The 23,392-nt window shown below is 45.0% G+C and overlaps 1 protein-coding gene across 2 annotated transcripts in view; it reads left to right on the top strand.

The window, feature by feature from the left end:
• LOC142463472 (uncharacterized) overlaps positions 1-23,392 on the top strand; it is a 233,811-nt gene that overhangs the window by 29,840 nt on the left and 180,579 nt on the right. For both annotated transcript variants that reach the window (XM_075566294.1, XM_075566301.1), the window contains exons 3-5: positions 5,985-6,096; positions 13,749-13,823; positions 15,149-15,237. In XM_075566294.1, the coding sequence (XP_075422409.1) occupies positions 5,985-6,096; positions 13,749-13,823; positions 15,149-15,237 (276 nt within the window). The remainder of the gene's footprint in view (positions 1-5,984; positions 6,097-13,748; positions 13,824-15,148; positions 15,238-23,392) is intronic.

Here is a 23,392-nt window from a genome sequence, read left to right on the forward strand (position 1 = left end):
AGGGGAATGTTAGGTTGGAGGGGTTGTTGGGGGATTTGCGAGTGAGTTGGAGGGCTGGGTAGTGTGAGTGGCTGGAGTGGGTTGGTTGGTGAATGTGTTGGAGGGTTGTAAAGGGCAGAGGGGGTTGGGGAGTGTGTGGGGTGTTTTTTTAATATGTTGTCAATAAAAATAAAAATGTTATTTTCTGATACTTCTTTGCTGTGTGTTTATTATCATGTAAGGTATGAGTGTTCTAAGGGTGGTGGAGTGGTGTTGTATAGGTAGAGATGGAAAAATATTACAAAAGGATCAGGGGAGTGTAGGGTGGTACCATATAAAAAGCAGAAAAAACACACAATAATGCAAAAACGTATAAAACGCTAGTACTGTAGATAGAAAAAAAGAAATGCACCAAAGCGCACAAGAGATGGAATTAATATCAGTAATTTATTAAAACAAACACATAAATAGCTGAGAGGATCCAACCCCTCCTCAGCTCAAAATGTAAAATACCCAGATACTAAAGCCATACATATGGTCTCTAAACATGAAATATTTTATAACAATAAATCACATACAACAAAAAACAATCAATGTAAAAATGAACAAAGAAAGTGCTGACAGCCCAAGGGGATTTAGATAAAAACCGCCATAGAGGACTGTAATATCGCTGACAGGGGGAGACGAACACTTACACTAAGGCAAAGGTGGGGGTCCACGGATGACCGCACAGCATCCGGATCGCGGCACCAGGGAAGATGGAACAACCACCACTAGAGCCTCAGGCAGGTTCCGTCTCAGCCTCTCAGCAAACACGCGCAGGATGACCTGTCGTGACCTCTACGCGTTTCGCACCACGTGCTTCGTCAGGAGGTCACGTACAGCGTCATCCGCGCGTATTTATAGAAGGAAGGGAGTCAGTGAGGACGGCCCCCTCAGACGCCAAACCTAACGCCCTTAGAATGGCAGCTAGATACTTAAAGTGATGCTACCTCTTTCCCTAACGGTGTCACATGTTGCGGTAGTCACGTGATACAGGTCTACCAGAATGAATACAAAACGGGAACTGCAACACAGACATCCTATTGGTTTTAACGAACTTATTGAACTTAAACCTTTTTTAAGATAAAATATTTGGTTTAAATGTTTAATATTCTTTTTATTAAAATGAAATTAGTCTCTCATTTTTATAGTATATGTATTAAGATTATATATATATAGAAATTTCTTTATATATATTCATTATGTGTAATTAATATATGAATTGACATTTGTGTGTGTTTTTATTTACTTTCTGTCTTTATACTTTGTGATGGTCTCTGGCAGTGTTGCTAATGCTGTGTTGCAGTTCCCGTTTTGTATTCATTCTGGTAGACCTGTATCACGTGACTACCGCAACATGTGACACCGTTAGGGAAAGAGGTAGCATCACTTTAAGTATCTAGCTGCTATTCTAAGGGCGTTAGGTTTGGCGTCTGAGGGGGCCGTCCTCACTGACTCCCTTCCTTCTATAAATACGCGCGGATGACGCTGTACGTGACCTCCTGACGAAGCACATGGTGCGAAACGCGTAGAGGTCACGACAGGTCATCCTGCGCGTGTTTGCTGAGAGGCTGAGACGGAACCTGCCTGAGGCTCTAGTGGTGGTTGTTCCATCTTCCCTGGTGCCGCGATCCGGATCCTGTGCGGTCATCCGTGGACCCCCACCTTTGCCTTAGTGTAAGTGTTCGTCTCCCCCTGTCAGCGGTATTACAGTCCTCTATGGCGGTTTTTATCTAAATCCCCTTGGGCTGTCAGCACTTTCTTTGTTCATTTTTACATTGATTGTTTTTTGTTGTATGTGATTTATTGTCATAAGATATTTCATGTTTAGAGACCATATGTATGGCTTTAGTATCTGGGTATTTTACCTTTTGAGCTGAGGAGGGGTTGGATCCTCTCAGCTATTTATGTGTTTGTTTTAATAAATTACTGATATTAATTCCATCTCTTGTGCGCTTTGGTGCATTTCTTTTTTTCTGTTTCTCAGGGTGTCCTCCCCCCTTTTAGGGGGGATCACCTCTGAAGTGGGAGCCTCTGGGGAGACGCTCCATGCACGTGCAGCACAGGGATTTTTCCTATTACTACTTCTGCAGCACGAGCGCTGAATATCCTAAATCTGCTTTCAAGTACTGTAGATAGATCTGAAAAATCTTGTGGAATGGCTACTCACTTCTTATAAATAATTAACTGGAATTTTCACACATTAATGGTGATGAATCCTTGATGAGCCAGGTGAATAAAGACGATCTCAGGAGAAAAGGATACACAATAGTGCAGATTGCAACACAACTTTTATGTGACCAGGTAAAATATAAAATGGACACTTACAATAAGGCGCAGTAATAAAGGAAACGCCCAGGAACAAGGGAATCAGTTCCTTTTAGGGGTTTGAGTGGAGGGTTTTTGGTTTACATGTGTTCACTTATCACTTAAATTATGTTTTGATTTAATCACATAAAGTCTATCACTAAATCACGATATACTGCCTAAAATGTATCTAATAATAATTATTTTATGTTGGCACTGCGCGTAATTTAGAGTAATTTTATATTATATATTACAGTATATTTTTAACCCACATTCAGTGAATATTACCTGGGAGCGCCAATCCCAGACACTTTTTTGTTTCACATTTAGGGATTAAAAGGAAATATTTGGGGAGGAGGTGGTTACATTACAAGTGATAACCAGTATTAACCCAATAATGTTAGACCCTGTAATGCTCCCATGCACAGCTATAATTACTCTTGAAAGATATATACCTTGCATTAAAGAAACTACTATAGTCCATTATCTCACCTCACACAATAAATATTTCTTATTCAACTACCTGTCTGTTTTTTTGGGTCACGCATACCATACCTGTCTGTCTTCCCCCCCCCCCCACCCCTCAACCCCCAACCTCCACAAACACAATAGTTAGCCACGTAATGTATTTTAATTGAGAATATACATTACCGAGTTTTAGGAGTTTGGTTTTATTATTTAAATGTGTACTGACATGCATGGTAACACAACTACAACCTGCCGTGACACGCATATATGCGCAGCATTCTGTTCAGTTTTATTATGCAGCAGGGCCCCACTCATATGGCGGATTCCGTTCCAGGCCGCCGCCGGAAAGCGAAAATCGCAGAAAATCGGAACATAGCATTTGCTATGTCCACTGGCTATTTTTCGTCTCTCCTACCCCTTCTGCGCATGCACAAACTTGGCCATTCCCCTTCTTCGCATGCGTGGACTCGGCTGTCCCCGTTCTGCGCATGCGCGGACTTGGCTGTCTCCTTTCTGTGCATGCACGAACTCGGCTGCCCACCTTCTGCACATGCGCGGACATGGCGGTCCCCCTTCTTGGTACCGCCATATTGACGGATTGCCGAGAAGTGAAATGCCGAGAAGCGGGGCCCTACTGTACACAAAAGGTTGCTACGGTGTAACAGAATATTAATTTCCCTTCAGAAAATTTGCATGGTCTAACCCTATAACAAATAACTTGACAAAAAATTGTGTGTAAAAATATGATTTGTACTCTTCAGTGCTAGTGCCGCTAAATAGCCTCACCATGTACCGGACATAATGAATTGCAATTAAAATAAATTAAACTCACCAAACTATGGGATCACATTTTTTTGGCTTCCCACGGCATCCCGGGTTTAGCCCACAGTACACAAAGTGTTCCCAAGTGAGGAATCTCGTGCCTTGTCATGGTACTGAAAACAGTAAGTCTGGCTACATCTGAAGGTCTGTGTTGGTGTTATTTTAAGTCATACTACAGAAGGAAATTTTAAGGTTTCTATTTCACTAAGATTATTTTACAATAATGCAGAATACTTATTTTAAAGAGGAGCAAAATGTCACTACTGTATTTTATTGAATAACCTTCTGTCATACAACAATAACACAAATTATTGGAGATAAGGAAAAAGCAGAGGTATTAAACAAATTATTTGCCTCTGTATTTAAAAGGGAAGATTCAATTGCAATAGTACTGCCACAGGAAGAAGCCACAACCTCTATATTAACGAACATTTGGTTAACTGAAGAAGAAGATCATAGGTGGCTTGATAAAATTAAAGTAAATAAAGCACCTGGCCCGAGAGCATATATCCAAGAGTTCTTAAGGAGTTAAGTTCTGTAATAGCCAAACCATTACATTTAATATTCAAGGACTCCCGTTCCACAGGCTCAGTACCACAAGATTGGTGTAAAGCAGATGTGGTGCCTATATTTTAAAAGGGCGCGAGATCACAACCGGGGAATTACAGATCTGTAAGCCTGACATCAATAGTGGGGAAGCTACTTGAAGGTGCAAAGGCTTTTAAAGGCAAATTAGATCTTATCTGAGGAGAGGCTAGCTAATTTAGATTGGTTTACATTAGAAAAGAGGCAGGCAGGAGGGGATATGATAACTATATACAAATATATTCGGGACAATACAAGAAGCTTTCAAAAGAACTATTCATCCCAAGGGCAGTACAAACAACACAGGGTCATCCCTTAGGCTGCGTCCATAGACACTTCGGAGGCGCATGGAGGCTGAGGGAAAGCGGGTGCTTTCCCTGGCCATGGTACGCGTGCCGTCCGTGGGCATGTCTAGGGGCATGCCAGTGGCGTCACCGAGCAGGTTCGCCCTCATTGGGTGAACCGTTCACGTGACTGGCTCGGTTCGCCAAAAAAATAGTTTTAACTGATTTCTTGCGCAACGCGCACCCTCTCCCGCTTCCGCGCGCACGCGCCCGCAACACCATATAGACGCGATCACTGCCTTTAGGCAGCCTGATCGCTCAGCGTGCAGACGCATCCACGCGGTCGTCCATACCATGGACACAGCCATAAGGTTGGAGGAAAGGAGATTTCACCAGCAACAAAAGCGATCTTTACAGTAAGGGCAGTTCAAATGTAGAATTCATTACCCATGGAGACTGTGATGGCAGATACAATAGATATCTTTTAAAAAAGGTTGGACATCTTTTTAGAAAGTAAAGGTATACAGGGATATACCAAATAAGTAAACATGGATGTTAATCCAGGGAGTAATCTGATTGCCAATATTAGGAGTCAGGAAGGAATCTTTTTCTTCCCCTTATGAGACATCATTAGATTATATTTCATTGGGGTTTTTTGTTTACCTTCCTCTGGATCAATATACTGCAAGTACAAATATAGGATAAAGTATCTGCCATCTAAATTTAGCTTAGGTTGAACTTGATGGACGTACAGTATGTCTTTATTCAACCTCATTTACTATGTAACTATGTAACATTTCAGTAGCCATAGAGTACATACTGCTTTTATTTTCAAGAGCACCGATTCCAAAGTTGTAGTGTCCAGGGATGAGCTGTAAATTTGAGCAAGTACCCATTACAGCCATGGTAAGAGAGCCTACAAAATAAAACATCTCTTTAATCTCTAAAAGATAAATAATTAAAAATGGTTTTTTTCAACCATTTTGTTTAAAATAAACCTCTTAAAAGACATTCATTGCACCTTTTAACTAACTCTTTAATTGTCATTCATACAATTGTTGTAACCCACTACTTCTCTACATTTGCAAATGTAATCAATTAGAACTGTAATGGCCCAATTAACTAAAAGCTCGTGGTTTAGTGAGTGATCATACTATTATACAGTATTTATTTGCATGACTGCATGTTAAATTGTTACTGTTGTAACTGTGGCCCTAAATTGTCTCTGAGTATCTCAAACGGATTGTCGGTTTGGCAAATTTACTATATCATTAAAATGTACACCATAATATTACATCATTAAAATAGTTGACTTAAAAATGGATAAGAAATCTCTGCTGAGAGGACATGTTGTTTCATCTAATATTTTTAAATTATTTTTATTATCTTTTTGCAAAAGATATATAGCGATAATCCAAGGGATTGAATTATTTACTTTGTTCATATACTTAATTTTTATAATCTAATTCTTAATCTCATCTTTTGTTTACTGTTCAGATACATAGGAAGGAGCACAGTTGTCGATTGGGCAGTATTCCACCTAAAAATGCAGAGCCACAGCAGAAGTGACCTCCTTTTCAACATCAGCAGCTTTTCAAAGAATAACATGGTTAGTGATTTTCAAAAGTGAGCACCATACAAAAGGGCTTATTCAATAGAGTTTGTTAGAGCCAATAGACCCTGGAAGAAGCCGTCACACACAGCGGAACGTACGTCGGTTTCCACCCTGGCTGATTTCTATCCGGGGGTGTTCACTCCTGCAGATCGCTGCCTACATGCTTACCTTTCTCTCTCTAAGTTAGTTATAGTGGTGAATCTCCTTCAAGATACCCGATTCTGATCCGGGTTTAGACCTAGCATCCATTTCGACTAGCTACCTCTCTGGTCTTAAGGGACACATGTTGCGCCACTCAACTGTGCTATATACTAATGGTAACGTGACCGCACCGACTGTTCGTTAAATGACATGAATTAGATTGTAAGCTCCCCGGAGCAGGGACTCCTCTTCCAAAATTTTACTTTTATGTCTGAAGCACTTATTCCCATGACCTGTTATTTGTATTATGTGTTATTTATATGATTGTCACGTGTATTACTAATATGAAGCGCTATGTACACTAATTGCGCTATATAAATAAAGACATACATACATACATTTACCAAAGACGGCCCCACAAACCATCAGCAAGGGTCTGGTGGGTATTCCTCTGAAACCGCAGCACTACTAGTCTCTGTATTCGGCTCTGATCCGGCCAAAATCGCAGCAACTAAGATTCTCTCTTCATTTAACAGGCAATTAATGCGAAATACACCCCCACCCACATAGCTGCTATACATGCAACATAACTAATTACCATACCATTTTACTGTAACCTAAGGCCTCAGTCCTTCTGCGCTCGTTGGCGCGGGCGGCCACACGCGAGTTCCCCACCAGCAGGGGAATCCTCCCGAGCCAGTCCCGGTCCCCCCTGGCGGCACAGCGCACTACACGCTGTGGCGCGTCAGCCGCTATGGGACACAAGAAAATGGTGATCCCTAGCATTGACGCGTCACGTGGTGTGGCTGTGAGCTAATGGGGAGGGGAGGCTTCGGGAGGAGGAGAGGCTTCGGGGAGGAGTGTATGTGTGTGCCTGAGTGCGTGCGTGCCTGTCTGTGTGTGTGTGTGTGTGTCTGAGTGCGTGCATGCCTGTCTGTGTGTGTGTATGTGTCTGAGTGCGTGAGTTCCTGCCTCTGTCTGTGTGTGTGTGTGTATGTGTGTGCCTGTGTGTGTGTGTGTGTGTGTGTATATGAGTGCCTGTGTGTGTGTGTATGAGTGTGTGTGTGTGTTGCTTACCATCAGCAGCTCCAGCCCGAGTCCGTGGAGGGAGGGGGGGGAGAGTAGCGGGTCCCTCCGCTCAAGCCAAGCCCCCCCTCCCTGTCAAACCTTCCACTCCCGCCCACCTCCCGCTCCGGCTCCCGCTCCCTACAGACCGCATATCGCGGTCTGTGTATGTCAGCGCACTGCCTGTCTGCAGTTTGGGCGCGCTGACTCTGGGAGTGGGGCCTTAGCCTAACCCCCGTAGATAAATTGGTTCACAGAGCTCCTGTGTCCTAGACGTTCACTTTGAGTTGCCCCTCTGCAATGTGACCCAATACAGCTGAGTCTGCTTTAGCTGCTCCCTGGAAATGGTGGAGACAGGCCTGCAAATCTTAATCACATACTTGCAGGTCGGCTGGCAGCCGCTCCACTCGTTTGCCAAACAGTTTGATCTGCTCACAGCAGAGAGTAAGGGGTCCCTCTCTTCATTTATTCAGTTCTACCACGTTCAAGTCAATGGCAGTCTCTGTGCAGTAGAGTCGAATCGGCGCCATCGCCCTTAACACCAAAAGTGACATAGTAACACTTTGCCCACACACTAATTTGCCTCACCTATGCTTCGCTCCAACTTTCAAAAAAGTTAACAAATTCGCAATAAAGTTAATTAGAATATTTTAGTTCAAAAAGTTCTGGTGATTAAAGTATATCTCCGACATCTAAATTTAACATACTGTAGGTTGAACTTGATTGACATGTCTTTTTTCAACCTCATCTGCTAGAGGGTGGGGGGGAAGAGACTTGTATATACAACCTGTGGAGCGATAACTGTGAACACACCTGCGATCCTGGGGAAATAGGATGGTTTGCATATTTAAATTAACCGATTTGCATATTCATCTAAGCTTATTCCCCATGTATGTCAGGTCTTTACACATGTATCCCTCCATGTGTCAATGTGTCAAAAGTCAATAGGTACTCTACTAAATAGGATTCGTACTCCCTTCTGCTCCCTTCCCCCCAACTCCAACTTGGCAAACTCCTTGCAAACTATTTAAAGTTAAATTTTAAAAAGTTTTTTGGGGGAAAAACAGCAAATTTTGCAAGACTCACAAATTTGGTTGAAGAGTTTGTATATCTCTACTAGTAACGATGCCTTATCAGCCACTAATATTGAAGCTGGTTTGTCTTCTGCAAAGGCTGCAAACCCCCTGTGTTGATACATTGTTAGAAACCTACAATGGGCAAACAAATGAATAAGAAGCAACAAATGAATCCACTAACAAACTCTGTACTTGAAGTGTCCTACACTAGAGCAGGAATCTCAGTGATGACCAATCACTTTTTAAATATAATTGAAAACTGTGAGTCTATTACAGGAAATCGATACCTTATTGCAAACCTACAAATGATTCAACTGACCCTATTCATTTCACTCTTACTTTTCCTTATTGGCTAATGGAATTTCATACTTCTGTAGTACTATAAACCGATAGATCATAGGGATAATGGGTAAGGATCGAGAGCCGTATTGATAACATATTATCTAGTTTCCAAAGTTTCCCGGGTACTAGAATGGTGCACAGACAAGCACCCGATGTATTGTAAGATATGTCATCAATTTGCTTTATGCACCTGTTTTGCAACCAGGACACCATGATAAATGATCCCTAATGGGATTAATTGGGACTAGTATACTGTACATACAAACTGCTAATCAGCTCTTGGACGCAAGACAGAGTAAAAACTGCAGTAACCATACATCGACCTTTAGATGATCCTCTTTACAAGAAAATTATTTTGCAATTCACTTACTCTCCAGTAATGTTTTCAATTCCATTATGTAGTAAACCCTGCATTAGATATTACTTCCTGTAAACCAAAAAGGCAATCACTGAAACAATTTCATCCTACATTGAAGGTATTGTGTAAGGCGAAAGCCTTTATGAGAACACAGAACTGATTACTTCTGTTGGGCCAAACTTCTGTGTTTCCATGAAAGTAGATTCAGAAGATTCTTTTTACTTAGAGTTTTTCCATAAAGCACCATATGGGTTTCAGGAAAAACATAGGAGCTCACATGCATTCTTCAAATCATTGATTAATAGGTTTTATTTATTTTAAGAATCTGCGAAGGACTCCCACATTGCTCGTTGCCCGCCGTCTGTTTCAGTACGACTGCCCATTTATTTTGATAACTAAATTGCACTGGGTACAATTTAGACGTAGTCGCGCATTTTTTTTCTCTCATTCAACAGCTGCTGTCTCAATGTGGGTATAGGTCCTGCAGCTTTCATGAGCTTGTCCTCAATGGTCTTGGAACACCTGTAGGAAAATAAAGGCTGATCTTGCGATGTTGGTTTGAGGGTTGAGTCGCTGTTTTGTATATGCCAGTGTTTTTGGATACTACCCTTAATGGCTTAATTTTGCTGTAGGTACAAACAAATGATACAGAATATTTCTTCTCCCGGTATTTTTATGAAAGGGGAGTAGGGAATCCCTTTCAATTTGATGCACCTTGAAGGAGGGAATATTAGAAATAGAAAAAAAACATTATATTAGTCTCGAAGCAATTATATCATTTAAAAAGTGGGGGATTTCTTCTTACAGAAAATATATACTGGAACAAAACAGAGCAATATTCTACTAAAAAACATTAAAAATATACATACCTAATAAAACAGTAACACGAAGAAAGTACAAAATTATTACTGTAGTTAACAATAAGATAGAAATTAACGTGTAAATTACATACATGTGTATCCATGTATCCCATGGGCTACTAATCTGCCCTACCTAACACCTAAGCCCAGGTACCAGTGCAGGCAGTGTTAGATTCATATCTAGGCCCTTCCTGCTGTAGAAGATAACAACTCCCTTGAGTGACAGGGGGGTGGGCCTAAGACCTGGGTACTGACTAGGCTCGGGCCTAGGACCCTCCCCTGGGTGCAAAAGGGGCTGCAGATTCAAATTTAGGGAGTTATCCTTCCTCAGGGAAGAGAGAGATCCCTCCCGCAGGGGAGTGGGAACAACTACTCCATGCTCCACCAGGGAGCATGGGAGTCAGGGATAGACTGGGTCCCAAGAGCTGGCGGTTGAGTCCAGGGACTAGAAGAAAAGGCATTGTTGATGTGTACGGCTGTACTCAATAAAGGCCAGTTGCTGCTTTTATACTCCTTCCTGTGACTGCTGTGTATCAGTGGGAGTGCAAGATGGTTTTCCTACAGGGATTGCATCCAGCATTGATGGGGCCTCCTGGGATTGGAGGCGCTGCATCCAGAATGAGATGAGATCTCTATATTCAAAAGTCTGTCCTGTTTACCCCACTACCATCGTCGGACACTCAGCAATCCTGTAAGCCTCACAGGTACAGCACAACAAGAGTACAGGTAACAGTGAAATCTGTCAGAGGGTGGGGGAACACCTGTTACATTTGGAGGCGCTGCTGAGATTATTATTATTAGAACAAGCTTTTGCAGCAAGAGAAAGAGTGTTCTCTCCTGTCTACCAAATTAGAGGGTCCATGGTTGTAGTTTCCATAGGGGACCTATGGAGTATTGAGGACAGGGCTCCCCGCTAGATGGAGCTATAATGTGGACCTCTCCTCTCTAAGTAAGCGGGCAGGCATACGAGGATCATCGCTTGACCTTCAAGCAGCCAAGACCTCCATTTGAGGAGCTGCAGCTATACTATGGTAGTCTTCACAGAGGGGGCTGTTGTGCGGTCCTAGTACTAAGAAGTGGTGTGGGGGTAGTGTCCCAAGGGCTCCAACCAAGGGAACTGCAGCCTGCCCCGTGCCATCCTAAGGACTGATGTGTAGATGCTGGGGGTGTTTTGGGATCCTGGGGACCCACAAATTTCAGAAGGGGACTATAGCATCACGGTCCTAATGGAGGGTGTTCGCAGTATGGCGGGTAGTGTCCGAGGATGGGCGCTTGACTTTCAGGCAGCCAAAACCTCCATTTGAGGAACTACAGCGAATACTACAGCGTACCCCAGTACAGAGAGCCACAGTGTGCTATATCTGGACTGTCCACATGTGTAGGGTCCTAGGTGACTTGCCCAGCAAGGGACCACTTTACCCGCCAGTGGAGCTACAGCACGTGAAAGAGCGGTTCCTGCCAAAAATGGGAGGACCGCGTGGCAAGGTTTGCAGAGTGGCAAGGTTTGCAGAGTAGCAAGCTTTCTGTTGCAAAACTGTGCAGGGCTTGGCGCAAAGCAAATACGTGCCCTGAAATGTGCTGAAATGTGCCCCGAAAGCTGAAGTCGCGCCCATCTAGAATGTGCCTGTACTCCTGGATCCACCAGGGGGAGGAGGCAAGCGATTATATGTCACCACTGGGGGTGTAGCCGGGCACAAGCTACCACACCCTCAGTTACACGTGGTGAGACCAAGGAGCCGGAGCTGTATTAGACTTTTCCGCTTTATATTACCACTACTATGGCCGAGAATGCTACTTCCTTGTATACCATACCAGGAGGTATCCTACTGGTAAATATCAATGGGGAGGACTTTATGCAGAGCGTGTGTTCAAGATGTGATTTCCCAGGCAGAGAATTGACTGTGACATCCTGATGCAAGAGGTGCAAGACGCCTCATTTGCAGCCAGTACTACCGCCACCACCCGCACCTTCCCAGAAGGATGTGAGCGACTTCTATGAACTAATTTGTGGCCGGCATAAAAACTTATGGAGACTGCCACCCCCGAGTTGCGCATGGCTGCATGCTGGCCCTCTATGTGCCACACGGACGGGAGTGTATTAGAAATGGCCACAGCCGTACTCTATGGCCTGGTTTGAGGAGTTGGGAGTAGGTTCCCTAGAAGCAGCTGTTGAAGTGGAACAGCGCTGGCCCAATCCTAATCCCCGAACGAACTATGTGTGTGAGATACCCAAGGAAATGCTTTCCAGCACCATACTGCTCCCAAGGTCTTCATCGACTGCAGTGGTATCTGAGAAGCATTTACCTGACATCCCGGTAATGAGCGTGGCTTCCTGCCAGAAGCTACTCACCCAAGTGTCGGATGCTGTGCGGGACAAGATCGAGATGGGAGGCTCCACTGCGGTACTCCTGCCGGAGTGTTGCCATATCATACCTGCGGTGGTAATAAAAGCCATCCGGTGCATGTGAGAGCGTCGCATACCAGCGGTGATGTCATCGGAGGTGACCCCACCCAAGTGGAACATGTCCAGGGACCCAGAGGATCTTTGTGAGGCGTCGGAGGTGTCTACTCCCGGCCAGGAGGATCCAGAGACGACATCAGCCCAGCAGACCAGTGAGGATGCATCTGATTCCCAGGTTCCGGCGAGGACAGCGGCCTACCTGACTGTCGAGGGTTCTTCGGCCCAGCTGGTTCCTGCAGAGGCAGCCATCTTGGAGGTACCGGCCGGTACTTCTTTCTCAGTTGTTGCTGCCACCCTTCCGGTGCAACCGGAAGTTGTCATCCCGTTAATTAAGGCCGAAGCCACAAAATTTGCTAAGCCGTGCCGTGCCCGAGGCAAAGCCCTGGACAGACACGCTGCCAAGGATACTACCTCTTACAAGGTATTGGCGGTGATAGGCCGAGGTAGGGCCAGGCCTCTAAGGTATTGAGACAAAATTCTGAGGTTAAGGCCTCACCAAGCGCTACCCAGGACAATAGTATATGGATGCATTTGATGATGATGTGCCTAGGGGTGGGTTGTCTGATTTTACAATGTCTTCACGGGAAGGTTCCCGTGATTCTAGAACTTCTTGTGACGGTGCTCGTCTCAAATGAGGAGGCGGCCTGCAGGGCTGAGGTAGGGATGTAAATAAACCGACTGAATATTCGTAGTTGGTATGGAAGCAGGGGTCAGGGCTGGCAGCAATGGTGCGGAGTCCAGGGGACAGGCAAAGGGTCAGGGCAGGCGGAAGGCAGTGAGGTCGGGGCCACGGCCCGGTGTCAGCAACAAGGAATCCAAACAGGTAATGGAAAGAGCAGCGCTTTATCAAAGAGTCTTTGATAAATGAAACGCGTAAGAGGGATACTCTACCTCCTCCTGTCCATGCTGTAGTGTGTATCATATGAATAAACCTCACTTTTAATAGCAGAATCATTGCCTGGTCCCCACTTTTCGTTTGCTGTGCTCTTCCGGTTCCTCATCCACGTGGATCAACAGGAGATGTATCTGCAGTATTGTACGTGAAAAATGCAATTCAATAAGAAATCAATGGGAGGGCAAGGAAAGAGATTGGAAGAAAGAATACAATGGAGTTTTAGATGAAAAAGAAAGGCAATTTCCAAAAGAGAAATAGTTGGACTGTGGCTTTAACTGGGATTGCACATTTAAGCAACGAACCAAAAGTAAACAGTAATACTGTACGTATCTCGGTAATAGCTTTCTGTGGTAGGCATTAATTACAATATTATTGGTGGCTATGGAGATAATTATGCTACAGCCAACATAAACACAATGGCTATTGATAATAATATTTTTTATTGCAGAGGAAAGACTTTGAAAAGCTAAAGAACCTGTTGTCTGTTTGTCCCAAGCAAAGAAACCAACAAAACCTCAGGCAGGTACTGTACAATACAAGTGTTTTGTTTGCTTTGTAAACATTGATTTACCATTCTTTGTGGGTCAGTTTTTGTTCATGCCTCATTCGTCATTAATAAGAGAATGTGGCAATAATGCTTTTAAACACAATACTGTACCCTGTACAGAATACCTGATGTAACCATTGGTGAAGTGACACATTATAGCTGCAGTGTCCCCATCTTCTGGACCCCCCTCATTTTTAGGATAGGAACAAGTGGGTACCCAGAGCAGGACCACAGGGTTTTTAACGTCAGAGACCCCTTCCCGTCAAGCAGGAGATTGAAATCACCATTTAGTTTCACCTGCACTCCTGTGCCGTGCTGGTATTTTGAATCACTAACATGTAACTAAAACACTCTACTTTTACTGGTAAGTACCTAGAAAACCATGGGGTCCCCAGAACTGAGAATAGCCCCTTTCATCCTGGTTAAAAAAAAAATGAGGAGGGCAAACAGCTGCTTTAAATCCACTAATATAAACAGAATATAGGGGCTATGTATTAGGTGCAAATGCCCCTTTTGATTTGAAATTGACAAGATCCATGTGTCATGTTTTTCACCTACTTTTTTCAGTGTGTTTACTTGAGATTTCAGGAGGGGTTGAAAGAGAAGTGGAGGAGTTACCTTGCTATTGAGATAAGATAATTCTGAAGTGGGGATCATCATTATTAGCCCACTTTATTGTGTCAACAAGCTCTGCCAAGTCAGTGTTAGAGTATAAACCTCCTCTGAGTAATGGGAATCTAATGTAACACAGGATTCCTAGATTAGATGCACATTTAGCCCAGGTGCACTATTGCACTATTCCCTTAGCCCAGGGATGGGCAATTCCAGTATTCAAAGGCCACCGACAGGTCAGGTTTTCAGGATATTCCTGCTTCAGCACAGGTGGCTCAATTAGTGGCTCCGTCTTCAACCTGTGCTGAAGCAGGTATACCTTAAAAACCTGACCTATTAGTGGCCCTTGAGGACTGGAGTTGCCCACCCCTGCCTTAGCCACACTTTGGAGCATAATGCAGATATAACAAGCTTCCTTGGTCTCTTCTTTGTAGCTCCAGTATTCTGCGGCAACATTACTTTTGCGTCCTAGGCTATTACCATTGAATCTTCTGTGATATTCTGAGGCATGTTTGCTCCCTACTGTATGTGGGACTTCCCCAGTAGGGGATGACTGCAGACATGAACTGCAACTTTTAATTACAGTGAAAATGATTTAATACCAAAAGGGGACATAAATACAGCAAAAATGAATGAAGTGCTATTGCACATAATACATAATTGATGTAAAACATATTTTTGTTTTAAAGATTCAATTGTGTCTAAAGAAGAACAGAGCATTTCAGGGTCTTCCAGATAGAATTCAACTCCAGCTCTGCCAGCATGTAGTCTACCAAGAGTAAGTACTTTAAGTTGAATGATCTGGAGAAAAATTAAGTAATAATCCCAAAGAACAGGGCAGTATTGGCCAGTAATGCCCTGTTCTGAGGGGATTATTGCTACTGTATTATAGGCTAAATGTAGGCTTTTTTATTTATTTTTTATTTTTCGTTAAACAAAATAGACACGTTTGTAGTCAAATTGATTATTATCAGCATGATCATCTACATTCTTATGCTTTTACTGCACGTGTTTATTGAAATTAAATTGAACATACACACAGCCCCCTCTATATACACACTCTGTTCTCCTTGGTGGAGCCCTCTGCAGCCGGGTGGGGGAGGAGTCAGTGCCTTGCTGGTGCCTCCTGTCCAATCACCTCTCCTGTCTGGGAGCTGCTATAACTATGTTTATGAGAACTCAAAACTGATTGGCTGAAAAACTTTGCAGGGTGTCAAAAATTCCATGCCATTACTAAATGGATAATGCCCGGAATTGTAACCAATCAGAGCAGGGATTTCAATAGTTCCAGGAATTTATCAGCTTTAGCCTTTAATACTCTATATATAACTAACAAAAGACAGAAAAGCCCAAAGCTGCATCCAATTTGACAAAATATATAGTAATTAGTATATAGTTAAATACTTCATTAATAATATTCTCATAAACAAGGGTCATTTGGTTAAACCCTTTGGCCAAAGCGTTATAAGCCTGCAAGCCAACATCACGCCATGACCAAACTTTGCAGGTTCTAACACTAACCTGTTGAAACTCCCTCCCCCACGATTTAAGCTCGCCCCTTCCCACTTTTTAAAGCAAGGAAGGTTCTTTCATTATGCTGTATGGATGTACTCACTGTAGTCATTCTCCCTCCACAGAGGTTAATGAGAAATTTCCATAGGACACACACACTCCATGCCGCATGTATATGTAACCCTGTTTCCCCCACCCAATCTCATATAGAGTCTATCTTGGGGAAAGCTGCTCTGGTTACTCATGGGAGTGTGGTGCAAACCTGCTGGTAACAGGGGGCCCTGGGTCTCCCGCCTGGTGTTATTGGGAAGGTCAGGACAGGCTTCTGGGGTCTTGCCCGAATCGTACTCACGGTGACAGCGCCTCCATCTATTGCAGCCCCCAGATGTGTGGGGAGAAATCTCTGCACGAGAACTACCTCTTCCCCTTCCTGATAGATTTCAGTCTCAGGCAAGGGTCTTGTGAACAGATGATCTTTATTTTGTCTCTCTCTCAATCAAGTGCAGTGAACAGCTTACACCAAATCAATTCTTAGCACTCAGATTTTCTCCTTTAGGATGTCCCTGGGCCTACACTCCTGGCCACTGGCCACTGGCCACCAGGAGCAGTCCTTGCTCTTCCCTTATCCCCTGATGGAATAAGAGGAAATGGTTTCCCTCCACTCCCCTAAGGGAGGTCCTCAAACTGCCAGAGCCCTGACAGCTTGATTAGGGTAAACCTATCTCTCTCAATGGTAGAGACAATTGGCTAAATAGAGGAAGTGTAGCTCATTAAGTCAGTTCCAGTAAGAACCAACCCCCTGTCCCTGATTGGACAGCAGGCCTGATTGCACTACCTTCTCTGACTCACTGAGCTGCAAGGTGTGGGGAAAACCCATGATTACTCCCGGCAAACCTTCCGTTACTAGGGATTACTGCCAGGAGGAGGGCAGACTAATAGCCCAAAACCAGCCAGGGCTACATATACATATATACAGACACACACACACACCATCCATGCATCATAAACACACACTTTCCATTACCAGCAGCACACTGCAGAGAGGAGCCAGCCCAGGAGATGAGGAGCTTCTGGGCTCTGCAGTGTCACCTGCTGGCTATAATCTAAAGTGAGCCGCACACAGCTTCTCTCTGCTGCTGGCCTAAATTTGTTAAATCTGAACGACCCGGGAGACCATTTTCCCCCTGCTTCCCACGCCAGTCGTCCCTGGTTCCACATCGGGATGCCGCAGGAGAAGAATGGGGGATGTGCTTAGTGGTGTGTTACCAAGGAAACAATGTACACAAAATGTCACAATTTATGGGTGAAAGTAAAAGAGCAAAGAAAAAACTACCGATAAACATGTCTGAACAAAACAGCCATTGAGTTGTTGCTGTTTTTTGAGTAAAACGTTAATACGCAGACATACAGATGTAAAGGCATAGGGTGGATTACACAGGATTTGGCAAGTGTTGAGATATATATACACAGGGTTTTTTTTTGTGATAATACGCGTCAGTATTTTGCTCTTACCTTCTCCTCCTGCTCCTCATCAATGGCTGCATCTTCTTTTTATGCATTGTTATGGCAACGACGCGGCAGTGCTGCATTGCCATGACAACATGACGCCGCGGCATCATGTCACATTGCCATGACAATGTGGGTCGCATGATGCTGCAATGTCACAACAACGCGATGGAGATAAGGATCAAGAGCAATCCTGATCTGCTATCAGGAGTAAGAGGCCAGGTACCGGCACCTTTTGTTTTACAAAAAAAGGACTGTATACATATATAAATGTATATATTGTGACAGTCACTGTCTCTGTATGCTGGAGTGTAGTGCAGTATGTGCTTTCCAGCATACAGGCAGTTAAATTTCTCCCGGAGAGCCTAGCTACAGGTGCAACCTAATTAACAGACAGAACTCCTGAATGAATAGCTTTTAAAAGGCAGTCAGTGAGCTGCCACGGAGAGCTTATTTTTCCCAGAGAGAGAAGGAGTGACTTTTCCCCAACCAGGAGGATACTAGTTGGTCTGGCCCAGTCCTGCAGGGAGCAGGGTCTTGGGACCACCTGGGAATCACAGCCAGGAAATGGAGTTGCTTTGGGCATGAAGAAACTGCTGGAAAGAGCCCTGCTCCAAGAAACTGATGTTCCAGACCTAAGGAGGTAGTGGAGCTCTGACCTGACCCGAGGGATTGCCTGGGCTCACATGGGACATAGTTCCCCATCTAACAGATAACTACAGTGAACAATATCAAAGTCCTTGTTGTGTGTTTGGGGCTGGTAACTGGCTTATCTGGCCAGCCAGGTAGATAGTGCCTGAGGTGTTTAGTAACTCTCCCAAGGGGGAGTAGGGTTTTAATTTATGGTTTGCTTTTCTTAAAGGGACAGTGTGGCTAATGTTTGGTTGTTATTGTACAGAATAAACCACTGCAGTTACAGCTTAAACCACTCTTTGGCTTCTTGCTGACCCTGCCACGAGGTGATCCTGCCACAATATATACTGTATACAGTAAGTATATATATGTCAGAAAGGGTCACGTTAGTGATTCAAAATACCAGCATGGCACAGGACTGGAAATGTTTTAAATATTTTAGTCCAACAAGTAAACATTTAGTCTGACGTTTTGGTCCCTGGGGCAAGGGGGGTATTGTGGGGCTATTGTTGGAGAGGTAGTGCTATTGTGTGGGAGAGGGATAATACAAGACTTTTGTGAGGGTATTGTGTGTGTGTGTGTGTTTATGTGTATTGTGGGACAGGGGTGTATTCTGTGTGTGTGTGTGTGTGTGTGTGTGTGTATTATTATGCAGGGTGGGTATTGTGTGGGTGTGTATGTGTATTGTAGGGCAGGGAGGGTATTGTGTGTGTGTCTTGTGGAGCTGGAGGGTATTGTGTTTATGTGTATTATGGGGCAGAGTGGTATTGTATTTGTGTATTGTGGGTGAGGGGGTATTGTGTGTGTGTGTGTGTGTGTGTATGATGGGGCAGAGAGCAAGAGTGAGAGTGAGGGGGGAGAGGGGGGAGAGAGGAGGGGGGGAGAGTCTCTATAGACAGTGTTTAAAGGTATTTACTTTTCAACGCACATACTTTTGAGCTTTTCCAACTAATTGCTGGACTGATTTCTTTATTCTAAACAAGCAATTTAATCCTTAGATACATTGGATAGTTGCATCAACTCATAATCTAATCGCAACATTGTGTTGGTAGTGTCAAAGTTGATACTCCTGACCAGGCTCAGGTTTACAATTTTCCCGCTTTGGTCTCCTCCTTTTTCAGCATCCCGACATCACATGGCAATGAGTTTCCATGACAATGGGATGCGATGTGATGTCACGTTGTCATAGCAACACGTCACCACATGAAATTGCGGTGTCATTTGACGCTTCAGAAGGAGCAGGGTGATGCTGCAGGAAAAGGCAACAGACCTTTAAGATGCCCTGTGCTCTACCTCGGCAATCAGTTTAATTGTTGGGGGGAAAATAGGCGGGGCCTCTGTAACCGCATCACCAGCCCCTCCGAAATTTTCAGCCCTCCAAATTTTGCCGCCCCCAAACCTAGTAGGCCTATGCCTAAATATGGTCCGGCTCCTGACACATCAGGCTTTACATGTTCATGCCAAGTCATTCCAATTAACTGCTGGACCAAATACAGTATTCTGAATAAGCAGTCTAAACTCTTATTATGCCCACAGATACCCAGTAAGCTCATATAAACTCCCAAAATTACAACAATATATATATGTAGAGAAGTGTCAAAAGGAGTGCTACTGGGCGTGGCACTGTATACTACAAAAAACAAAACACAAAAGGAGCCCACAGCTACATCCAATATGACAAAAATACACAGTGAAATACCTATATATATATCTCTTGAAAAAAGGCTCATTTAATTGAACCCTTTGGCCAAAGCATTATAAGCCTGTGAGCCACTTCAAGGCATGACCAGATATCGCAGGTCCTAAACTCTTATTATCCATGCACTGAATATCTGTATCAGCTTAAATCTACTTCTTTAAATTATTACAATGAATAGATAGTGTAAAAAATATGATGCTCTGACACAGGGGTGCACAAACGTTTTGCCCTGCGCCACCCTGCCTGCTCTCCCCCACTGCTAAATGGCATTGATTGATAGATTCTTTATTCCTGATTTAAGCATCTGATAGCATTTATTAACCCACGACATCCTCCTCTCCAGCTAGGGGTGTATTAACTACTTAACTGACAGGGCAGCAACTTGTCCTGCCAAAAATACATTAATCTCTGTATTACAAGAGTTAGTATTTGCAGGGAGCCAACCTAGGTGGACCAAACGTAGTAAATTCCAGTTACTCCTACCAAAATTGGAAGCACATACCATTGTCACTAAACCAACTAGAGGACGCATGTGCCCTCCTTTGGGACAATTTTATTATTATGTATTATCACTCAGAATATATGTATTGAAAATAATGAAGTAGGGAGTGTTAATCCTTTATTTTTAAAGTACATTGTGCTTTGATATAATAAAGGTTATGTTTTATTAATTACTCATCATTACATTGTACACTTCATACATAATGGTGTGCACCATGTATAGGATTTCTTTCTTGGTTGTTAACTATTTCTTTAGGAACAGACCTGGAAACACCTCCCGTGTTCTTTACCTGCGTGATCCTGTTGTCTATACAGTATATTATGGTCAATATCTGCTGCCCTTCATATCATTTTATAAAAGTACGATGTACTGTAGGATAGAGAGTACCTGCATCTAATACTATATACCAGTGATGTATACACTTTGTAAAGTGGTGAACCTGTGTCTATTGCTCTAAATTATCAAGAGTGCCCTGTCTGCAGCTATTGTAATGATGACCAGTAATATTCTATGACAGAAAGCTTATAGAGAAGGTGACAACATATCTAGAAAATCAAAGCATTCTGTGAATTATTCATAGTGTGCTGTACTTAAAGAACAATATCCGTTCATATCAGAAGCAGATACAATATTAACCAAAAGATTAGCATGATAGTTGAACAGATTGCATGTCGCATTTAGAGCAATAGCGCTGCTGGACAGGGGATGTCTGTTAAATTTTGAGCTGGGGACAAGTGCAACTGACATGCCCGGGAATCAGGTGGCTTGCACACAGTTGTGCAGAGCATATACTGTACATGCACCATGCACATGTGCCAGATATATACAATGTGCATGCACTCAACATACACACATGTAACATGCATGCACTATATACACAGACCATACATGTTTTATATATATATATATTTTAAGTTATGGTGGGTGAGAAAGGTAACAAGAAATCTCCACCGTATTGCATATAGCAAATAAAAAGATCACTTGTGAGCACATTCACATGTCTTAGGCAGGTTTGCAACCCTGCCTTTCACCATTATCAACCAGCATACAGTGTTTCCACTGCAGCAAGGGATTCTAGGAAATGACATGCAAATGAGCATCCCATGCTGTGCTTTAAAGCTGTGTTAACAGCGAGCATTAGCTTATATGGGCTCGATGTAACAATGATTTTTCAAAGTGATCTTTTTATTTGCTCTCTGTATATACATATATACTAGCTGAGAGACCCAGCGTTGCCCGGGATGTAATTTTGGGGGGGCGGACGACAGGGTTGGGCTTCCCCCGGGTGACTGGGTGACTGACTGAATGGGTGGGTGAGTGGGTGGGTGACTGAGTGGGTGGGTGACTGAGTGGGTGGGTTGGTGACTGGGTGGGTGACTGAGTGAGTGGGTGGGTGACTGAGTGAGTGGGTGGGTGACTGAGTGAGTGTGTGGGTGAGTGGGTGACTGGGTGAAAGTGACTGGGTGGGTGTGTGGGTGGGTGTGTGGGTGGGTGTGTGGGTGACTGGGTGGGTGGGTGGGTGTGTGGGTGACTGGGTGGGTGGGTGGGTGTGTGTGGGTGACTGGGTGGGTGGGTGTGTGGGTGACTGAGTGGGTGGGTGAGTAAGTGAGTGGGTGGGTGGGTGACTGAGTGAGTGAGTGGGTGGGTGACTGGGTGGGTGACTGAGTTGACTGAGTGAGTGGGTGAAAGTGGGTGACTGGGTGAAAGTGACTGGGTGGGTGTGTGGGTGACTGGGTGGGTGTGTGGGTGATTGGGTGACAGTGCGTGGGTGGGGGACGGTGGGTGACTTACCTTGACCCCGTGGCATCTGGCTGGGGCAGAAGCTGAGTTCGGAAGCTGGCGGGGGGGGGGGGGGGCAAGAGTGTCAGGAGGCCCGCGCCGCGCTTACCCTCTGTCTGGGAGCCAGTGCACGTGAGGAGGAGGCCCGCGCCGCGCTTCCCCTCCGTCCGGGAGCCGGCGCACGTGAGGGGGAGTGCAGGAGGGCCGCGCTGCGCTTCCCCTCCGTTCCTCGTTGTGAGCGAGGGGGGAGGAGCCTCGAGTGGCCCGGGCCGCGCCGCGCTTCCCCTCCGTTCCTCGTTGTGAGCGAGGGGAGAGGAACCTGGAGTTTGCTGCTGAGCAGGAGGGCCGCGCTTCCCCTCTCTGGGAGCCGGCGCACGTGAGGGGGAGTGCAGGAGGCCCGGGCCGCGCTTTTCCTCGTTGTGAGCGAGGGGGGAGGAGCCTGGAGTTTGCTGCTGAGCAGGAGGGCCGCGCTTCCCCTCTCCGGGAGCCGGCACACGTGAGGTGGAGTGCAGGAGGCCCGGGCCATGCCTTTCCTCGTTGTGAGCGAGGGGGGAGAAGCCTGGAGTTTGCTGCTGAGCAGGAGGGCCGCGCTTCCCCTCTCTGGGAGCGGCGCACGGTGAGGGTGATGGTGCGGCTGGGGATGTTGCGGAGCGTGGGGATTTGGGTGAGGTGGGGAGGGGGTAGAGAGTGAGGGGCACCAGGAGAGGAGGGGCACCGGGAGAGGAGGGGGGGGTGTGTGGAAGGTGAGCTGCGGTCCAACTGACGGGGGAGAGTGGGGCCAAGCAACAGAGTGTATGTGTGTGTGTGTGTGTGTGTGTGTGTGTGTCGTCACTCCGCCTCAGGCCAATGAGAGGTGTGGGGGCGGGCGGCCCAAGGGACCAATGAGATTTCCCCTAGGGATACAGGAAGATGCAGACAGGCATACAGTGCTTTCACAAATATATAATAAGATGTATATATATATATGTACTGTATGTACAGTGTTCGACAATCCTATATATTTACTCGCCCGGGGCGGGTGGATTTAACCCCCGGGCGTGTAAATATTGGCCCAAGCAGCACACGTGTTTTTTTTTAAACTTCCCCCGCTCCCGCTCAAATTTCCCCCGTTCGCGTCAATTTCTTTTTTTAAAATAAATAAGTAATCTGCCTCCCTGATTGGCCTGACGGGAGGAAGAGGGCCGGCTGGCAGCTCTGGGTCAGCCCCTCCCCCTGCACCCGATGCCAGCTTGCTGCCCGGGGTGGAATGTAAACTGGGAGGGGGGGTCCCCGTGGAATGTAAACTGGGAGGGGGGGTCCCCG

This window comes from Ascaphus truei, chromosome 1, assembly GCF_040206685.1.
Source record: "Ascaphus truei isolate aAscTru1 chromosome 1, aAscTru1.hap1, whole genome shotgun sequence".
In the NCBI taxonomy this organism is placed as follows: Eukaryota; Metazoa; Chordata; class Amphibia; order Anura; family Ascaphidae; genus Ascaphus; species Ascaphus truei.